Below are 18,936 nucleotides of genomic sequence, written 5' to 3'. Positions count from 1 at the left end.
CCATCACGCTCGAAAAGCTATGCACTCAAAGTCGTGGAATCTCAATCATGTTCGGCATTGAAGCAGCATTCTTGAGGCCTCGTTCGATAGGTGTCACTTCAGGTAAGTGAGAAGTGTTGAAGTTGCGCGACGTTTCACTCGGGTTGAACATCTTCACGCCAAAGGAGAGGAGAACGAGAGGGCTATAAAAGATGCTTCATGCCTTGAGCATGCTACCATAAGCTCCTGAATATCCTGTTCATTTGTAGCCATGGATCAAACACACGGTCGATGCAACATTCTAGCTTGGATGAACAAGAGTCAAACAAACTTCTGCTTCAGCATGTTGTTGCTTCTTCTCATGCCCTTCTCCTGCTTGCCGGCGCCCTGCAAACTTCATCCGCCGCAGAGTCCAGACCAGCAAGTCCAGGCAATGTGGTAATTTCTGGAGGATGATGGAGTCGACTATGGGTTTGCTCAGTGTCCTCGGTCCCATTGCTTTGATCCACACTCTTCTCCAGAATCCGCTTTCGGTGGCGTTCCCATTCCTCAACAGGCACGCCCGTTGCAAGATGCAGTTGATACTCCTCTCGCCTATACCGGAGCCATCTCTTGCCTTCCTCTCTCTTTTCATGCCTCGAGGCAAGGATGGGATGGGTGGCCCACGTTCTGACGATATTGTGGATTTGCAGGTCGAGTCGTCGCTGTGCATCTGGTCGGTTGGCAAGGATCGGTCGATGGAGAGGTATGCTCCTGCTGTTCTGAACGTCCCAGACCAGCATTTTCATCTTGCTATCCAGTGTCCCGGTATCACGAGGTGGTTGTGGAGCCTCACCAACTTTGTGAAGATCCTCGGGACCTACAATGGAAGGCAGGTTCTTATGCGACGCCATCAGTGTCTCCCGCCGTGGGGTGCAGGATTTCAAATTTTCTGCTGCTGTCGTGCTAAGGAATGGCCGCGATAAGATATCAGGTCGATGATACAACAGCCACCCAGCCAGCTCGGCTCCGTCTCGGTCGACACGATCTTCCGTGGTGGCATCAAGGCGCCTTTGAAGTGACTGCAGAGCCATTGTCTCCGCACTCCTGTGGTTTTAAAGATACTGCAGCAAACTGTGAGCGCACGTAGGGTTCAGAAGAAAAGCATACCCTACTCGGCTGAAATGTCTGAGTGTAGCTGTGTATTGCTGAAGATACCCGAGTATGTTCGTTTGCTGTTCAACAAGACCTCGGTATAGGAAGCTTTTCAACAGTCCGACCTCGAAAAATTCTGTTCATGTTTTGGCTTTGCGGACAGCGCCTTCCTCAGGATGTTATACCAGAGTCACCGGCAGGCGCCCCTGGTCCACAGGTCCTCAGAACCAGACAGCAAACCTAGGATCCAGTTATCATCCTACAATTGATGCGACTCTGAGCTCCATTGTTCAAGCATGAAGGCATGCGAAGCCTGTGACTTCCATTCCCGGGAGGAAGCATCAAGCATTTTTGAGTGCGATTCAGCTTTTCGGAAGCTCAATAGTGCACCTGATGACGGCTCACTGGAGGTCCTCACGCTAGTTATTTCTATCGCTATAATGCCTTATGTAAGTTCTGCGATGCCTCTGGGTCCAAGCTTGGTCGATTTGAGGACTTCGCATACTTGCGCCCCACCAACGCCGAGGAATGTATCCCTTTGAATAAGGCAACTTGCCCCGATGTTACGACCGCCTCCATCACTGATTGACAAACAGCGTTGGTGTTTATTTGGGGACCATTCACGTTTGTCGAACGAAACAAACATATATTGCATATGTACAGCGCAATCAGGTGCTTTGAAAGAAGTCGACAAGACCGAATCAACCATCAGCGCCGCGCTCTCCTCTCCAGGTGTTCGGTCATAGCATCACACGATGACGGGCTTTGATCGCACTTCAGAACCTGTCCGACAGCTATCTAGCAATGTTCTGCCAGACCACGAGAGTATCAAACAATCAAACCTCGCCAGAGGTGGCTCACGCATTGGACGACCATCGTGCACGACGACTTTCGGTATCGAGTTCGAATTTGTCCTGGCATTCCAGGAAGATCTGCTGATATCGGTGATGCCGGAACACAATATCGATGCGACTATTGTGAAAGACTTGACGGATTATCAGCACCGGAATCTCCTAGGGAGATATGCAAGACATCCCATCGACAACCCAGCCTGGGATGGAAGGCTCCGTTACCCTTCCTGGGCGCTGCACGTTCCCGAAAGTGACGTGGTTTGCGAAGCAGCACTACATCGAGACATGTTTGTCAGCAGTATTTCACGAGGCAAGCAATGGTTGCGAAGATATGTTATGGAACCACTTCTGGTGGCCCGGAGATGCCTGGAGTCAGCTGGGCTCAACTGCAACGCTATCGGATGGATCGAACCCGGTTTTCACCCCCTTGACGACTGTAAAGAGGCATTGATATCATCTGCAAGCGGCAGTATAATCCTACGAAGCAGCAACGTCGACTACACAGCATGGACGATAACAAACGACCATACTCTCGTGGGCGCACTTCGGAGTCAGTTATCGGACCGTTTGATTTTGAGAGGTGTTTCTGTGGACCAGGTGCCGCACTGGGACAGTGCAGGGATTGAGGTCCTTTCTCCTGTCTTCAGACTGGAGGAAAAGGAAAATGCATTTCGACAAATCCAGAGATATATGGTTGCCTTCGAAGGAAAGCAGACATGCATGATGGAGTCAGTGTGGGCCAGCACCCATGTACACATCGGATTCGACTTTGGGAGACCGGCAGACATGCCTATGTCACTGCTGCAACATCTTGCGTACATTCTCGTCATGCACGAAGACCTGCTGGCTAAGTGCCACCCGAGAAGCAGGTCCGGAATCGGGCGTCCAAGGCAAGTTGACCCAGTCACTTTGGATGACGAAGATTCCGCTCCCGAAGAGGACGCGTTCACTGTGACCACGCCGCCACCCACCGACGAGCAACTGGACATGGAAAACGAGCGCATTGTGCTTGCTATTGAAGCGGAGTATACTGGAGGCGATAATATTGAATCCAACGCTCGATATCTGCGAAATCAGTTGCAATCCCAGAGTCCTCGAAGTCTGTCGGATGCTACCAGAAATGCCATTTTCAGGGCAAATGGTGACATTTTCGACCTCGTCAAGCTCTTACAAAGACCCAAGGACCCTTTGATTCCCGACGGCCACAGACACCGTGGATATATATATAACTTTGCCAATTTGTGGGCTCTTGCCAAAAACGAGACACCCTGGAAGCCGATCAAGCCTACTGTCGAATTCCGACAACATGCCTGTACGACGGATATCCTGGTTATCAAGCACTGGGTTACTCTACTTGAAGCTATTGTCAGGATGGCCGAGAGCAAGGCCACTTCCACCATGCGAGGCAACGGTACGTTCGCAGAAAGAGAAGCAGGCAAGTACCCGTCATCGTGGCCGTATAACAGCATGCGCGAATTCTGCGTGACGTTCTTGGGCCTCAGCGTGGAAGAGGGCATGTATTGGCAAAGTAGCTCGAGAACCGAAGGTCTACCCCTGGCCAGTTGACTTATCATGGCATTCTTTCCCGTGCGGGATCGTGTCGGCTTACACCTTCAAGATGTCGAAACGAACAGGATCAGAGTGCTCTCCCTGCTGGGCTCGGTCAAAAGAAGCGGCTTGTGCAGCCACTGCCCTATCAGAGAACACATTACTGGTGTGGACGAGGTCCGCGGCATACACGCAAGTCCTGAAGAGATTTTGCAATTGGAACGACGTGATGCACGGATACGCCGCAAGGCCTGTATCAGAGGTGCGGTGTAATCTGTCACGATAGTCACGATGTCGATCGCTATGTTCAACTACCCGGAGCTGGAGCCGACCGACGCCAATGGACAGGAGATCGCCCCTACCATCAAGGATGAGGAGCCCGCCAACGACCAGCAGTATGTATACTAATGCATACCTACTATTTCATATACTAATGTTGCCTTAGCGCGATTGAAGAAGCATAGAGTGCCTTTGAGGCGCTTAATCCTGAGCCAGTTTACATCCCTGCAGGTAATATGCCGCTAGAGGCCTCCCAGAACATCGAGTTTCCACGCGTCGTTTGCAAGACCAGAATCGAAGAGGTCATTGACCTGAAACCCCCGGATGGCTCCGAAGTGCGCCTATCACTCATGTGGGAGGGACCTGGCCTGCTTGTGTACTTCGATCACCAGTCCTACCAGTCCCCGCGTTTTCAAGTTACCATTACCCCTTGGCAAGCTCTGGGGACACTCTAGGCGACTACTCTTGAGAAGCTAGGCCGTCGGTCTAAAGTCTGCTTCGGCTCGGGCACGTTCAGAAAAGTCGGTAAACACCAGAAGCTCAGTCACTTCGACAGAGGCGAGAACACGCCCAATTATATCTAGGGTGTTTATGGATGATGGGAACGAGGAAAACCACAAATGTCTTACATCCTGGACAAATTCTTCTGATCACTTGAAAGAGATCTTCGCGCCATCATCGTCGCTATGGAAGCGACCCCGACCTTTTACATATAGACGATCAACATCGAGAGCAAGGCAGCCAAAGACCCTAAGCAAGGCTGCAAATCATGGAAGAAGTTGTCCGAGGGTTCTCGCCGTGCGCGCCTCAAACTCGCTCAGGCCCAGGCACCAACTCCTGAGGCACGCCTACTCGAAGCTCAAGGGAAACCGCACCGCCGAGGTGAACATCTCGGTTGCAGATGTGGACGAGGACGTGCCGGACGACGAAAAGGAGCAAGTCGATGAAGGTCTCACATACGGCAGTTGTTTCAAGCACCTCTTTGCCGATGTTAACTGCGATGAGGGTAATAAAGTCGACAACCCGAGTTCTCGACTCCATCAGGCCCTTTTGAAGCCCTTTGCCCCAATCGTATGGATTCAATCGGCCACTCCGGCGTTGTATTCTTGGGACGGAAGGCATGTCACTCCCTGCACGGGTTTGCTGCTGGCGGTGCGTGGTACGCGACTTTTTGGCAGGCACGCGAATGCAGAAGAACTGGGAGTCGGTCATTGAGACCATGATTGCAAAGGCCTGGGTGGGTCAAGCGGCCGTCAAGGCGTATGAAGAAGTCCGGTTTCCGTTTCAGTGACTGAGCTAGAGAGGTGCTGTGTTCCTAGTGGCCGTGGTTAGTAGGCACTTCAGAAAGAGATGGACGATAGTATGGCGCATAAAGGACTATGCTGTGGCTCCTGTGATCCTATCTGCCCATGGTACCTTGACACCTTGGAGTAATAAGCCCTGGGAGGGTGCACGTAAGGATGGATGGTTGAAGGGATCTATCTCACTGCAGCCTTGCCAAGAGGAGATATTCAGCCTTGTTCGGCACGACATGATCCGGGTTGACCATTCATGATCCACCGGCCACTTGCCGCCACTGGTTGGGTGCAGATCTGAACTTTTGCGTGCTTTGGTTTCCCAACTTCGCTTTCGCTTGTCATTTGGTTTGGTTGATCGTCGTCACCTTTTCTTTCTTTCTTCTCATATCTCTTGATAGTATATGTACATATTTTTGCGCTGCAATCGCACGTCTACAGTGTCTGACATGCGCTAAAGATCCGAACGACCGAGACTTTTACTTATGTCCATTTCATATAAGCTTTACATGGTCAGCCTGACATGACGCTTGGCCGGTCGGCTTTGATCAATGCCCTCTCCGCCCAGCGACACAGTCCAGGGTCGAGATGACCACATAGCAGCACGCGCAAAGCACTTTCGCGATGTCTCTCTGGACGAAGCCATCAGTGACACTGAAGACGTCGAGAAACCATTGAATCCAGATGGCTTCGATGCGCCCACTGGCAGGGCATCTGCCAAGGTACCTCCAAGACCCAGCCTTGCACCAGGAATCTCCATTCTTGCTCGGCGTCCTTCATATATCGACGATGAAGATGATCCCATAGCATTGGCAACAACAGCGAAGGTTGGACCGAACCAGTCCCACAAAGACGAGCCTGTGACATGGATGTCACTCCCCAAGAAGGGTCAGTTGGCGGTTTTGACCATCGCACGACTCTCGGAGCCTCTCAGCGAACGTTCCTTGGCAGCCTATATGTTCTATCAACTACGCTCTTTTAACCCCGATGCTTCGGACAGCAAGATCACAAGCCAGGGAGGTATGCTGACAGCTTCATTTGCTGCAGCCCAATTCCTCACTGCCGTATGGTGGGGACGCGCTGCCGATACACCATGGATCGGCCGAAAGAGAGTTCTTCTAATTGGACTGCTTGGTACCTGCATCTCCTCCATTGGCGTCGGCTTCTCGAAATCTTTCGCCCAAGCACTCTTCTTTCGCGCGTGTGCTGGATGCCTCAATGGAAATGTTGGTGTCATGAGGACCATGATCTCCGAGATCATCAAAGAAAAGAAATATCAGTCCCGAGCGTTTCTCTTACTACCAATGTGTTTCAACATCGGTGTGGTGATCGGTCCGATCCTAGGAGGCTTCCTTGCAGATCCAGTCACCTCGTTTCCGAATGTCTTTGGCCCAGGGTCATCACTAGGTGGAAATAATGGCGTGGGGTGGATGACAACATTCCCGTATGCACTACCGAACGTCGTCAGCGCTTGTATCATCCTCAGCGCTGCGCTCTGGTTGATTTTAGGCCTCGACGAGACTCATCCGGCATCAAGCAACAAACCTGATCGTGGCCGCATGTTGGGCAAATTTCTCGTTCGACATCTCTTCCGCCGTGGCCAAAGCGATTCCCAAGATTATGAATATACCGAGTTATCCAATCAAGTCGAGTTACAAGAGATTGTCGACGCTCAAGACGGCGAGCATTCTCCAAGAAACAGAGACAACGATCCCGAAACACCTACGGTCACGAAACCTGCAGATCCAAGCCCTGCAAAACTGCCATTCCGTAAGATCTTCCGCAAGAATGTCGTCCTGACACTTCTTTGCCATCACCTGCTCGCCCTGCACCTATCAGCGTTCAACGCTTTGATCTTCTTGTTCCTTCCTGCGCCACGGTCCAACAACGAGAATGCACACCTCCCATTCCAATTCACTGGTGGCATGGGCCTCAACACCAGCAAGGTCGGCCTGGCGACAGCGATCATCGGCGTGATCGGCTTTCCGTTACAGGTGCTGGCGTACCCAACTATCAACTCCAAGTTGGGTACGCTGTCGAGCTATAAGGTCTTCTTGCCATTCTCAATCCTGGCATATTTCCTGACTCCGTACCTCGCCCTCCTACCTAACAAGCCATTTCTGGTTTGGCCGGCATTGGCAGTGACTCTCGCACTTCAAGTCATCTCGAGGACGTTTGCCTTACCAGGGTCGACAATCCTTGTCAATAATTGCACGCCGCATCCCAGTGTGTTGGGTACGATCCATGGCTTCGCTCAGAGTATCTCGTCCGGAGCCCGTACCGTTGGCCCTACACTTGGTGGCTGGCTGTTGGGCGTCGGTCTGAATAAGAATTGTGTCGGTGTTGTCTGGTGGGGAATTGCCGGTGTCGCGGCACTGAATTGGATGTTGTTATGGGCTGTACATGAAGGGGACGCCGGCGCCAGTGCTGTGGGCGTCAAGTGATGCGGCGGGTGTCCTCCGCCATCCAAGACGTTATGCTAAGGTCATGAAGGATGCCCAATTACTACATCAGGTGTAAGCACCCTGGGTCAATATCAACTGGAATAGTTCTCAGTCATTCCGAATTCGAAAACGCCTTCGTCTTCAGTGTCTATATCGATCTGCGATGCCGCCTTATTCTTTCCCACTTCTCCTCCTTTTCCTTACGCTCATTCTTTCGAAACTCCTCCATACTTCCCGCTATGCGAAACTTCGTAAAAACTTTCACAAAGAAAGGAGACGGTCCCCCCTCGGACCAGTCGTCGTCGACCTCCTCATCCCCATCCCCATTTTCTTTCTCGTCTTCCTCACACAGTTCCCCCACCCATCGGGAAGACTTGCTCCTCATCTCCTCTTCCTCGAATTTTATATCTGCCCACCTCTTTCCCACCTCGGCATCCCAAGGATTCTCGGCATAGTCCACCGCCTCTGCCAGGAATTCACTGTTCTGTACCGCCCAAATCTCCTCTAGATTAAGCTCCTTGAACTTCCTCTTGTTCCGCTTAATGTCTCTTGTCGCATTCTCCGCTAGCTTTCGTTGTCGTTCAACGTGGCGCCTTTCTGCGTCCGCTTTATCCACCACAACATCCCTTTCTAGCTCAAGCCAGGTCCCAGACTCCGGTGTGGATTCGAAGTTTTGCAACATGATCTCCCGACACTTGTCCGTCCGATCCCATCCAATAGGCCTGTCCTTAAACTTCTCATGAATGGTGTACAACGTCTCAATATGCTTCTCGATCACCACTCTGAGATCTCCCTTGATGATCTCAGCGTCACACTCTGATACACTAGTATCCGCGAAGTCCAAGAAATTGTCAACCTCGTTGCGGTCTCGATACAAGATATCGCTGATAATGTGCGATTGGCACTTGCCCAAGCTAAGCTCCATACTCGGGTGAAAAGGCTCGGTGCTGGATGTGGTAGCGAAGTGCTCGATCATATCGAAGACTCTATCCTGGTGGACACCTAAAGTCCAGCATGCGGTACGGACGGCTCTAGACCATGGTCCGTCTTCGTACCGAAGAAAGCGCCCGTTTGCTGTGCGCTTTTCCGAGTCTGCACCCTTGTGAATCTTTGTCCAGTATGCTGTGAGTTCCTGTGCTTGCTCGGGTTGAACCCGGTACTTCTCGGCCAACTCATCGAATTCCTTACTGAACATCGGCAGGTACTTGCGGTACCGGGCTACAAGAGACCTCGCGAGAGCGGACTGTATGTGTTTCATAAGATGCTGCATGGACTCGGTCATGGTGGCAAACATATAAGTTTTCGTGCGGCGCTGCATCCAAATGTCATATTGATGAACGAGACTTGTCCAGGTTTTTAGGTCTGATTTCGTGGTGTCATCTGCGTCGACGATGTCTATATAAGTCTCCCGTGGTATAAGTAACGTGGCAGAGGAGGCCGTGGTAGTATCTGGAATGGCGATGGTCCTCCAGGTCCTCCAGGCCCTCCGTGACGAGGCCTCCGAAGCCATCTTCACCGCATGGCCATATTGATCTGCGTACTGTGCAGTTCGCGGCGCGTTGTCTTCCCTTGGCTCAAGCCTAATTACGTATTGCGATGGATCCTCCAGGTCCGGAATCTCGTACGGCATCGCAGTCGGTCCTGGCGGCAACAATTTTGGGTCGGCGGTGAAGAGGTCGCCTTCAAACTCAAACGGTGGGTCTCGTGTTTGGACCATGGTCAGTACAGGTGATGCCGGCGATGCGACCTGCGAGGAAGTCGTTGATGATGCTGTGGAAATTGGTGACAAGTGCGAACAGGTAAGCGTGTCTGCGAAGAAGAGAAATATCCAGTTTGTCAAACAGAAGTCTGTGAGACTGGCGGTGTCTTTATATGCAAAATTTCAAATGCGCCGGTAGGAGGACCTACCTGTTGAGTCACAATTCAGTGTCAATATTGACTTTTGTTCCATGGTGAGGACCGCTGGTTGGATACCGAGAGAAGGGTTTGAGAGCATCACAGAAACAGTGCATCGTGGTCACAGGCACCAACCACTGTGCCCAACCACTTGTCTCCATTTCCCGTAAGGCGATGATCCAGATCCTGCCGGTAAAAGAACCTCAGGTTATTACGAAGCAAGCTCTTCGAAACGTTCATGGAAGTCATGATCAGTTACATAAGCTCATTGGGTATCATGATCAAACCAACCATGAATCTCCTACTGTGTCTTCCACCATATGCAGGAGCCAGCGCGGATGATAATGCGTTTCTCGCACTCACCAAGGGTCGCGCTCAGAGCACATCCGGACCCAGTCTGCGCTGTGCAGCCTCGAGTCTCAACAACCTGCCAACGTCTGAGCCTGCGGCCTGCGCATCGGCCAAACCACCCATGACCTCTTCTCTCTTCTTGACACGCCCAAACAGACACGCCCAAAGATCCTCCTGATCGACCATCTCGCCGCCATTCCTTCCAGACGTAAGCATGCGCGATAGATCAGCAGCCTGCAACTCCATCGAGTTTGCGGCGTCGATGGCATTCTCCTGCAGCCCATTATTTGTGGTTGTTGGAGTGGCAGTCCCCGACCTCGAGCCCTTGCCTTTCTTGTTACCTCGCAGATGCGCCAGACGCCTTGACACGCTGATGTCGTAGATGGATTCCTCGACTGTGTCGGCGATCAGATACATCCACACCGTAGTAGGGCGGTACTGGCCGATACGATGCACACGGGCGATCGCTTGCAGCTCAATCGCAGTATTGATCAGTGGCTCGCAGAGGAAGACATGGCTGGCCACGACAAGATTGAGACCTGCGGACTGGGCTTTGGCGTGCAACAAGAAACATTCCATTGCCGGATCAACCTTGAACTTTTCGATGCCGTTCTTGCCGTCAAACCGAGTCGACGAGACCTTGTACTCGGTGAAGGCGCGTTCGAGGACATCAATGAATTCGCGGTACTGCGAGAAGATGATGGACTTGGATCCTGGATCGTGCTCGCGCAGCCATAACAAATGTCGGCACAGAAAATCAATTTTGCTGCCGAAGCTGGGCCCGCGCAGGTCGATGTTCTTGATCTGATTCAGCATCGTGGTGCTGATGTCTGAGTATATGGACTGATCGTGAGCATGGTCGGAGCTGCCAGACGCTGAATTTGTGCTCGGCGAACTTGTTGGCGATTCGGCCTGGACAGCGATCTCGGCCGGTTTATACGAAATGTCGTGGAAACTGTTAGGATGAAGATGGCTCTTGCACACTGGACAGTTGCGGTGCTGGCTCCACCACATGAGGACGCAATCTTTACAGAACTGGTGGCCGCAGGATGTCATGGTGCCGACTTCAAACTGGTCCGTGCAAATCGTGCAAATCCTAGGTGCGGACGATCTGGACTCATTCTTCATGTGAAGCAGGTACCGTAGTTTGGCCGAAAGTGACACAACCTTCTGCTGATGTTTGGCTTCTTCAACCTCGAGCTCGTGGTAGTGTCTCTCTGAAAGAGGCGTGCCAACATTTTCTTCTTGGTAAGGAGCGACGGTGTCGGAGATCTTTTGCAATGCTCGGTAGTAGTCGAGTCGGCTGTTCATTGTGTCTCGGAACTGGTTGACTTCTTGCTCAAGGCTGGTGAGAGCCTTGGTCTGTGCAGTGTTGAGCTGTTGTACATACTTGAGAACTCGCTCGAGAATAGCTAATTCGTGACCTGCCCGAGTGTGACCGTTGCCCTCTTGCCACTGTAGCGAAATGACCATTTGTCTGATTTCGGCGATTATGCCGCGAAGACAACCGAATTCGCTGACTTTGACGCGTTTCTGTTCTCGCTCGGCAAGAAGCTTTAGCATCAATTCTGGAGCTGGACCTTCGCCTTCTTTTGCGGAACGAAGAAACTGCTTCATTTCTGATTTGATGAGCGTGTTTTCTTGACCGGTGATGGCTTCACCTCGATCGGCAAACAGAGCCCTTAACGCCTCCATGTACGCATACATCTCGTCTTGGTGTTTGGTCGAGCTTTCGTACTCATCACCTTGTAATTCCACTCCCTCATCCTGGTCGATAAGAGCTTGGCTCAGGAAGTCGGCCATTTTCCTCCGCAATTCACGAAACTGCTCGGCCTGGATGTTCATCACTTCGCAGTAAGCGCCAAGCTTATCGAATATCTTGCGACTCTCGATTCCAGCAAAACCATCAGGTTCCTCCATATCTGGTATGGTCGTTAACCCCTTTGACAGATTCGTCCGTACATTAGTGATCAATTTGTTGACGTGTCGAAGGTTTTCGGTGAGCAGTTCTCCTCGAATAGACTTTGCGGCCTCATACGCTGCCGTTTCCTTCTTCTCCAACTCGACATAGGGGTCGCTTTCTTCTGTCTCGAGTGATTTGAGTTGGAAGTAGGCATTGGCCGTGAAGAAGATGGCAATATGCTGGATCTCCAGAGCAGATCGCAATCGTGTCCTCAAGGTCGTCAGTCGAGCATTTGCTTCTTCATCGTCATCCTCCATCTTTTCCGCAGCATTGGACGCCTTCTGTTCTTCTTCAAACTGCTTGCGACACTCCCCAACAATGACACATGACTCTTCGTATACGGCGTCCCAAATTTTGAGAGCCTCTTCTGTGGTTCTGGCATTTTCTTTAAGCTGGCCTCTTTTGATCTTCGTCATAAGATAAGATCGCTGCACAGTACGAACTTGACCTTCGTGCTGATCGATCATCACATCCAACACCTGCTGCACGGTTCTTAATGGGCCATTGGTACTTCTACCCAGGGCACGGCGATTGCGACCGCCTACTTCTGGATGGAGACAAGTCTGACGCAAACGTGTAAGCCACGTCCTCATTTTCTCTATGGTTTCGGAAGAATCTGGGTCCCAGTCGTCGCTCTGAGGGGCACCTGTACGATCAAGGCCACAATCTTCACAAAGTTGCTGGAAGAGCTGGGCATAATGTTGCTCCTCGATTGGCGTGAAGGGTATCGTAATGGTATGCCTGCTCTGGGGAGGTAGTCGCAGGTCTTCTCGAACAAAATCCTTGGTATGTCTCATAGCAATTGCGCTCAGCATATCCCTGAAAAGAGGTCGATGATAGCTTATGAGGTGATCCCATAATCGGGCAGATGTGGCCCATGGCATGTATCGAAGAAAGAGAAGAAGTCCATACAAGTCTCTGTGGCCTTTTCGCAGAGGTGTACCAGTAACGGCCCAAGCATTTACACGCGGAATGAGCCGGGCGACCGTGGCAGCGGATGACACTCCACTCTCGACCATCTGGGCCTCATCCAGGCAGACACGCCACCACGAGATCTGGGTGAGCGGACTTTTAGGAGGCTCAACCCGTTGTCGCCTGCGTAAGTTGCGATCTGGTTTCTCTGCCACGTAATGTACCTCCTTCGCGATAACATTGTATGTTGTTAACACCACATCTTGGTCAAGCAGATCGTGAATGAGTTTGTCGCCGGTCTTCTTGTAACTGCTGACACCTTGGTAATGATAGACTCGCAGGGCCGGTGCGTGTTCCTGTAATTCTTGTTTCCATTGCTCAAGAATGGTTGGAGGAGTGATGATCAATGTTGCTGAGGACTGTTTGAGGCCGGGAGGGTCCGCCAGGTGCGCTGGTTTGCGATGAAGACTGATGAGAGAGATGACTTCCAATGTCTTTCCTAGACCCATTTCATCCGCCAATATCCCGCCTCTAAAGGGGCCAAAGCGCTTTTGAACGGAGGATAAGTCTGTGCTGACTATGCCCATTGTGTGATTGACGAAACAGGTAGTCTGCTTCCAGGTCTTGGTCTGTTCAAATCCGGCTGGAAGAAAATCTGCTTGAGGCTCGGGAAGAAACTGGACCTCTCCGCTTGACTTCAAACTCACCCCCTCCCGAGACAAGAGCCATCGTACACCACGTCGCTGAAAAGGAAAGAGCTGAGACTCCAGTGCAGGAACTTTGAATTCGGCGGAATTCCCTGCCGACTTCTCGGGAACATGCACATTATCATAGAACTGTCGTGGCTCCCAGGGTTCGAAGATTGGGGGTCTGACCGTGTCCGCAGGAAGATAACGGCCCAAAACGTCGAGTAATATCGGTTCTACCCTGTCTCTTACTGATATCGCATCCTCCCAGAGTATGAAGGCCTCTATTTCCAGCCCATTGTCCGTGGCGTACAGAATGGCACTGGCGGTCGCCAAGGGCAGAGCGGTGCCGGGCTTGTGCCTGACCGCTGACTCGAGACGGAGGATGTCGCGCAGGATTTGCTTGTCCTGTGCGGATGGTGACTGCAGGCGTGCATGCTTCGCGATCCGACTTTTGTCAACTGTGAAATCGATAGTGCACCCATTGTCTGATTCTTCGAATGACTGTACAGTGATCTGCAAACGGCGAGTGTCAGGATGTGGAGTTGCCGACGCGAGACCGACGCTGCGAACAGAAATTGTGGCTCGCGCGATAGGCAGGTAGGTCATGAAGGAAGCGGGGAGGTCATCAGCAACATTTTCAGACAACTTACGCCGCTTCCGAGCGGATTCATCACGACACTCCATCGTCGCTGCTGATGGCACGGCGCCGACAGAGTGCAGACGTGGAGGAAAGAAGAGGCAAAAGCGCAGGCAATTGAGATCGGCGCCTTGACAAAAAGACGGGAATGGAGAATCAGATCAGGCCTCGGCGGAGATAAGATAATGACCAAGATCACGTGTGCGGGGAACAAGCCATGCTTACATGACTATCCACGTGACCAGGATTTTCACGCGGGAGGCTTCTTCGCTTGTCTCTACAAGGCCGGCAGCGAGCGCATCGACCACCCATAAACTCACTACTAGCCTCAATCAAGCACACAATTCCAGCAGCTATGCACCATCGCTTTGTGCCATCGGCCCATGACCGAAACGAATTGCCATGATAGCGGGTTTATTTGCGGTGGTCCCCCAAACAGTATACGTTGCCGTCGTGAAAGTGATTAGGAGACTCCTCAACCACAAAGTCAACACCGGCTTCTTCGACTTTCGACAGCCGACTGCGCTTTCCTCGCCCACCATGATCTCGATCAATCGACGATACTTCTTTCGCGAAAGCTTCCAGAGCAAATTGGCAGATAAGCAACCTTTCTGGGCCTTATCTCTCATACTCGTCTGCACAAGCAGCTGAGGAATGGCCAATAATGACCTACAGGGTCTGGCCTGGGCAACCAGCCGCTAAAGATCACCTTCTGCATGTTGATTAGTGCACCCCTACTGACATGTAGCCACTACCAGAGGCCTGATTCGTAACGGAAGATTCTGCTTGACCACCAGTGTCGACGGTAGTTGTTCGGAAACAATCCGCGGCCGTTGACTTCTGCATTGACTATTGTTTTTTCAGGGCACATATCCTGCACAGAAACAATGCGGAGGTCGACCCGAGATGGATCTTTGCACCATGGCAGTTCGATTTCACCATGTGGGGATCTTAGTGTCGATTGCAAATGAGCTTGACTTTAGCCGGACCAACTTGGCGGGTACCGATCTTCCATTTTCTGAAGATCGAAGACGTCATGCATCTTGTGACAAGTCTTCAGCTACGATAAGGCCCTCAGGTGGGGAGCGAGGCGCTTTCGAAGCTGGTTATCATATGCGACACACGATAAGCAGTGCAGCGATGCTGCAGCTAACAGTCCAACGGCCAATGTCGCACAAAAAGCATATCAATGGGTGATTGAACAAAAGGCAATGACCGTGCAGTGTTCAGCCAACCGCCTACGATTCTCACCGTTTATTACCCCAACAAGGTTTGGACCACCTGTCCCGCCTGTCGATACTCCAGACTAGTGGTCGGAGGGCCCGTTCTCGACGTCTCTTGTAAAGAAAATCATTGGCCGTATCTCTTACGGACCTCAGTTCCAGACTGCCGAGGAACAGATCGATTCTGTGGAGGTGACACCAGGAAATCGAAAAAAAATCCCATCTACTCCACCGGTGGCAGGTATAAGACCTCCATAGCGTAGGTGTGATCAGATCATTCTTCTCTCACATTCCAGCTGTGGTGTGAAACATCCTACTGATTGTGGATTTTTCGCAACAGCTAGCAAGAATGAGCAGTGCAGTTCGTGACTCGCGCTTCGGCGTTGAGGGCCCTGTCCTTCCAAACGAAGGAGACAACAACCATTACGCCACCGATGAGAAGATTGCTCCAAAACAAGAGATACCTATCTACAACGATTTAGAGCTGGTGTCCGAGACCGACTTGTCTCTTGGCTCCATTCTCAAGGGAACCGCAGCCGCACCACTCACCAATTTCGAGAGGAAGGCTGCTCTGATCAATGCGTAAGTTAATCAGCTCAAGCATCAAGGTACGTCTACTGATTCTCTCAGTGAGCTCGACAAGTTCGGTGTCGGCAGATATGGCTGGTGCATCTGGTTCCTTTGCGGCTTCGGCTATTTCTTGGATCTGGCATGGGCCCAAGGCGTCGGATTGATCGCTTCCGCCATTTACCAGGAGATGGACGTGCCACCCGGTCATGACGGTAACATCTGGGCATGCGCCAATGCCGGTCTGGCTGTCGGCGCTTTCAGCTGGGGTCTCATCGTAGACATCATCGGCAGACGCTGGGCATTCAATCTCACTTGCCTGATCACTTCGGTCTTTGGCCTTCTTTTGGCCGCACCGAAGTTCAACTATAGTGCCATTTGCGGCATCTACTTCCTCGCCTCGCTCGGTCTGGGAGGCAACATTCCCATCGACGCTACCATCGCCCTGGAATTTCTTCCACAAAATCGACGTTTCTTGGTCTTTTTACTTTCGATGTGGCAACCTGTAGGTGTCGTTGTTGCCTCAGGTGTCGCCTACGGCACCACGGCCAAATGGCGTTGCGACACCACCCTGCCGGCTTGCAATGCTGTCAGTAAAGGAACGGCGTGCTGTACGGTTTCGAGCAACATCGGTTGGCGCTACACGGTGATCGTTCTGGGATGCATGACTTTGTTCATCTTCTTCCTCCGATACTTCGTCTTCAAATTCCACGAATCCCCCAAATTCTTGATCAGCAAAGGCAAGAACGCCGAGGCTATCGAAGTGTTGCACAAGATCGCCAAGTTCAACCGGGCACCACCACCGACTTTAACGATCGAAATGTTCGAAGCCATCGATGCTGAAGCTGGAGCGATTGCTCCGAAAGCTACTACCAAGAATGTCATCAAGAATTTCATCGGCAGTTTGTCGCACTTAAAAGCACTGTTTACGCGCAAGCTACAGTGCTTCACCTTCGTCCTATTGGCTATTGCTTATATGTAAGTTTAAGTCCAAGTCTTTTCCCTTGTCATCCATGCTGATCACGTCCTGCAGGGGCGATTACTGGTCATTCAACTTGGCGGGCTCCTACTTGCCGATCGTTCTCCTTAAGCACAACGTTTCGAGTGGTGCAACAACTGTGACCGACACTTACCGGGAGTACATTTACATCTATCTACCTGGTGTCCTTGGCGCTGTCCTGGCTTTACTGTCGGTACAATTGCCGCTCGTCGGGCGAAAGTGGTCGCTCGTTTTGTCAGCGGCCTGTCAGGGTCTTGCAATGGCCATGTATACTCAAGTCAGGACAACTCCTGGATACGTCGGCCTGAATGCTATGGAGTATATTATGCAAACATATTTCAATGCTGTCCTGTATGCCTCCGCCCCAGAGTTATTCGACACGGCCTACCGCGGCAGTGCCAGTGGCATGCTTTCATGCTTGGGACGTCTTGCCGGTATTGTGGCACCTTTTGCTGGTAAGCCTATTCTGTCCCCTCGCGCTCTGTCCATAACTGATCTTCTTGCAGGCGAGAAATACATTGCCAACAATAGCGCCGGCATCTTGTGGCTTGGAGCAGGCGGCATCTGGCTGTCTGCGTTCACCATGATATTCTTGCCCGTCGAAATGAGGAACAGACAGATGTTCTAAAGTGGTGCCGAACAGTCAAACCAGTCGAAACCAGTCGGCAAACATACGATCTTTTTGCGATAATCCCAAAATCACAGTCCCTGAAAACACTTTTTTAGTGGCCCGGGAGTGTTTGTACAGCCTCGTCAGGGATTTATGAGTTATACTCTTTCAAAAGAGCGTCCGTCCCAACAACCCTAGCAAATCCATTCGCAAGCATACTCATCGCGGCATCATGAGTCTCCTCAGGACTATAACTCTTCCCCTTTTCTCCATAACTCTGCATCCCATATGAAGCACACGCATCCGCCACAACCGTGACCTTAAAGCCGCGCTCACACGCGCCGCGAGCATTGTCATTAATACACTGAGCACCATCCATCCCAATCACCACGACCTCCTCGCAGCCCAAGTCCTTTAGACGTTCCTCAAGTTTGAGATTGGGATCGGTAAACGCGCTGCCAATGTGCTTGACCAGCACAGGCTCGTCGTATCGCGGCTTGGCGCAGGCATGTGGCTTGGTGTTACCAGGGAAATTATCCATGTTCAGTGGTTCATCTGGGTCGAGATTGTCGTGCTGAATGTGGATGACCGGCCATTTATGTCGGCGCCAGTGTGATAATACTGTGTCCACGTTGGACATTAGGTGCGGTGTTGACCGGCGTTCATCGGAGTCTGGAAACCCTTCGACTAGAGCCTGTTGGAGGTCCACGACTAGTAAGGCGGGAGCCCTGGCCCTGGCCTTGGATGACATCGAGATGTATTCCACGCGAGTGTGATGTAGTCTTTGCGGAATACCTGGTGACCGGTCCAAATGTTTTTCCGAACTAGTTGGACCAAATAGGCGGCACTCTCTGCCCACAGAAGCTCCTCGGCTTCGTGTAGCAGTGCTTAGTCCCGACCCTGACGGGTCGTTCGTATACAGCGTCAAAGGATGACGAGCCAGCTCGTGATACGCGATGCTGGGCCCTCAAGAGCACGACGAAGGGAGGTAGAAGTATCTCCGTAAATGCAAGTAAGACGCTAGGGCTGAATAGCCTGGCATGGAATGGAATAGGCCAATCAGCGCATTCCACACCAGGCTGCCAACCACTAACTTACGTGAGGCGAGCCTGGTTCCGGAATCGACTGGCACATCATACTAACTATGGTATCATGATCGACCTTTTCGACTGTCAAGAGCATATACCTAGGTAGACATCCGTACGGAGTATATTGTCGCTGACCATCACCATTATCGTGGACCAATCTACACAGGTGGCTGGGCTGTCTCTCCAACCACCTTCCGAAGGCCTCATCTCGTCCATCTCAAGTAACGATGTTTGGCCGTTTTGCGCTTGTCTTGCATACGTCGCAAACCCCACGAGAAAAGAGAGCCAGCAGATTTCCCGGTGCTGATGCTAGAACACATTCTCAGCAAGGCAAGCAACATTCCGGGTCCATGGTTCAGCGCAGGACCGAATTCCATACTTGGCTCGACTTATTCAATAACCCAGGGCAAGAACATCGGTTTCAACTCTGTCGGCAACCTTGAAGTCCATGGCTCATCGTAGAAGGACCA

At 51.7% G+C, this 18,936-nt stretch overlaps 8 protein-coding genes across 8 annotated transcripts; 4 read left to right on the top strand and 4 right to left on the bottom strand.

Moving 5' to 3' along the window:
- Positions 1–338: 338 nt before the first annotated feature.
- On the bottom strand, positions 339–1,052 carry EDD37DRAFT_614030 (uncharacterized protein; the record flags this gene model as incomplete). The annotated part of the gene is made up of 1 exon (XM_062815502.1): positions 339–1,052. The coding sequence occupies one exon, from the start codon at positions 1,050–1,052 to the stop codon at positions 339–341; it is 714 nt and encodes a 237-aa protein (XP_062665318.1).
- Positions 1,053–1,460: 408 nt separating this feature from the next.
- On the top strand, positions 1,461–3,981 carry EDD37DRAFT_217138 (uncharacterized protein). The gene is made up of 2 exons (XM_062810360.1): positions 1,461–3,907; positions 3,958–3,981. The coding sequence occupies exon 1, from the start codon at positions 1,869–1,871 to the stop codon at positions 3,528–3,530; it is 1,662 nt and encodes a 553-aa protein (XP_062665317.1). The 5' UTR covers positions 1,461–1,868; the 3' UTR covers positions 3,531–3,907; positions 3,958–3,981.
- EDD37DRAFT_643783 (uncharacterized protein) lies at positions 3,885–5,390 on the top strand. The gene has a single exon (XM_062817451.1). It carries the CDS (start codon positions 4,383–4,385, stop codon positions 5,004–5,006), a length of 624 nt encoding a protein of 207 aa, XP_062665316.1. The 5' UTR covers positions 3,885–4,382; the 3' UTR covers positions 5,007–5,390.
- EDD37DRAFT_217072 (major facilitator superfamily domain-containing protein) lies at positions 5,323–7,604 on the top strand. Its single transcript, XM_062810358.1, has one exon. It carries the CDS (start codon positions 5,638–5,640, stop codon positions 7,528–7,530), a length of 1,893 nt encoding a protein of 630 aa, XP_062665315.1. The 5' UTR covers positions 5,323–5,637; the 3' UTR covers positions 7,531–7,604.
- A 132-nt stretch (positions 7,605–7,736) lies between these two features.
- EDD37DRAFT_614027 (uncharacterized protein) lies at positions 7,737–9,247 on the bottom strand (the record flags this gene model as incomplete). The annotated part of the gene is made up of 2 exons (XM_062815501.1): positions 7,737–7,767; positions 7,824–9,247. 2 exons carry the CDS (start codon positions 9,245–9,247, stop codon positions 7,737–7,739), a joined length of 1,455 nt encoding a protein of 484 aa, XP_062665314.1.
- A 303-nt stretch (positions 9,248–9,550) lies between these two features.
- Positions 9,551–14,179, bottom strand: EDD37DRAFT_217077 (adenosinetriphosphatase). The gene has a single exon (XM_062810359.1). It carries the CDS (start codon positions 14,023–14,025, stop codon positions 9,802–9,804), a length of 4,224 nt encoding a protein of 1,407 aa, XP_062665313.1. The 5' UTR covers positions 14,026–14,179; the 3' UTR covers positions 9,551–9,801.
- A 1,371-nt stretch (positions 14,180–15,550) lies between these two features.
- EDD37DRAFT_675963 (major facilitator superfamily domain-containing protein) lies at positions 15,551–17,441 on the top strand (the record flags this gene model as incomplete). Its single annotated transcript, XM_062819553.1, has 3 exons — positions 15,551–15,783; positions 15,832–16,746; positions 16,802–17,441. The coding sequence occupies 3 exons, from the start codon at positions 15,551–15,553 to the stop codon at positions 17,394–17,396; spliced, it is 1,743 nt and encodes a 580-aa protein (XP_062665312.1). The 3' UTR covers positions 17,397–17,441.
- On the bottom strand, positions 17,442–18,563 carry EDD37DRAFT_217003 (Isochorismatase-like protein). The gene has a single exon (XM_062810357.1). The coding sequence runs from the start codon at positions 18,127–18,129 to the stop codon at positions 17,530–17,532; it is 600 nt and encodes a 199-aa protein (XP_062665311.1). The 5' UTR covers positions 18,130–18,563; the 3' UTR covers positions 17,442–17,529.
- Between the last annotated feature and the right edge of the window lie 373 nt (positions 18,564–18,936).

Source organism: Exophiala viscosa (genome assembly GCF_022695815.1).
Source record: "Exophiala viscosa unplaced genomic scaffold EDD37scaffold_18, whole genome shotgun sequence".
NCBI lineage: Eukaryota > Fungi > Ascomycota > Eurotiomycetes > Chaetothyriales > Herpotrichiellaceae > Exophiala > Exophiala viscosa.
The sequence above is the reverse complement of the archived record's forward strand: the minus strand, read 5'-3'. Positions and strand labels throughout refer to the sequence as shown.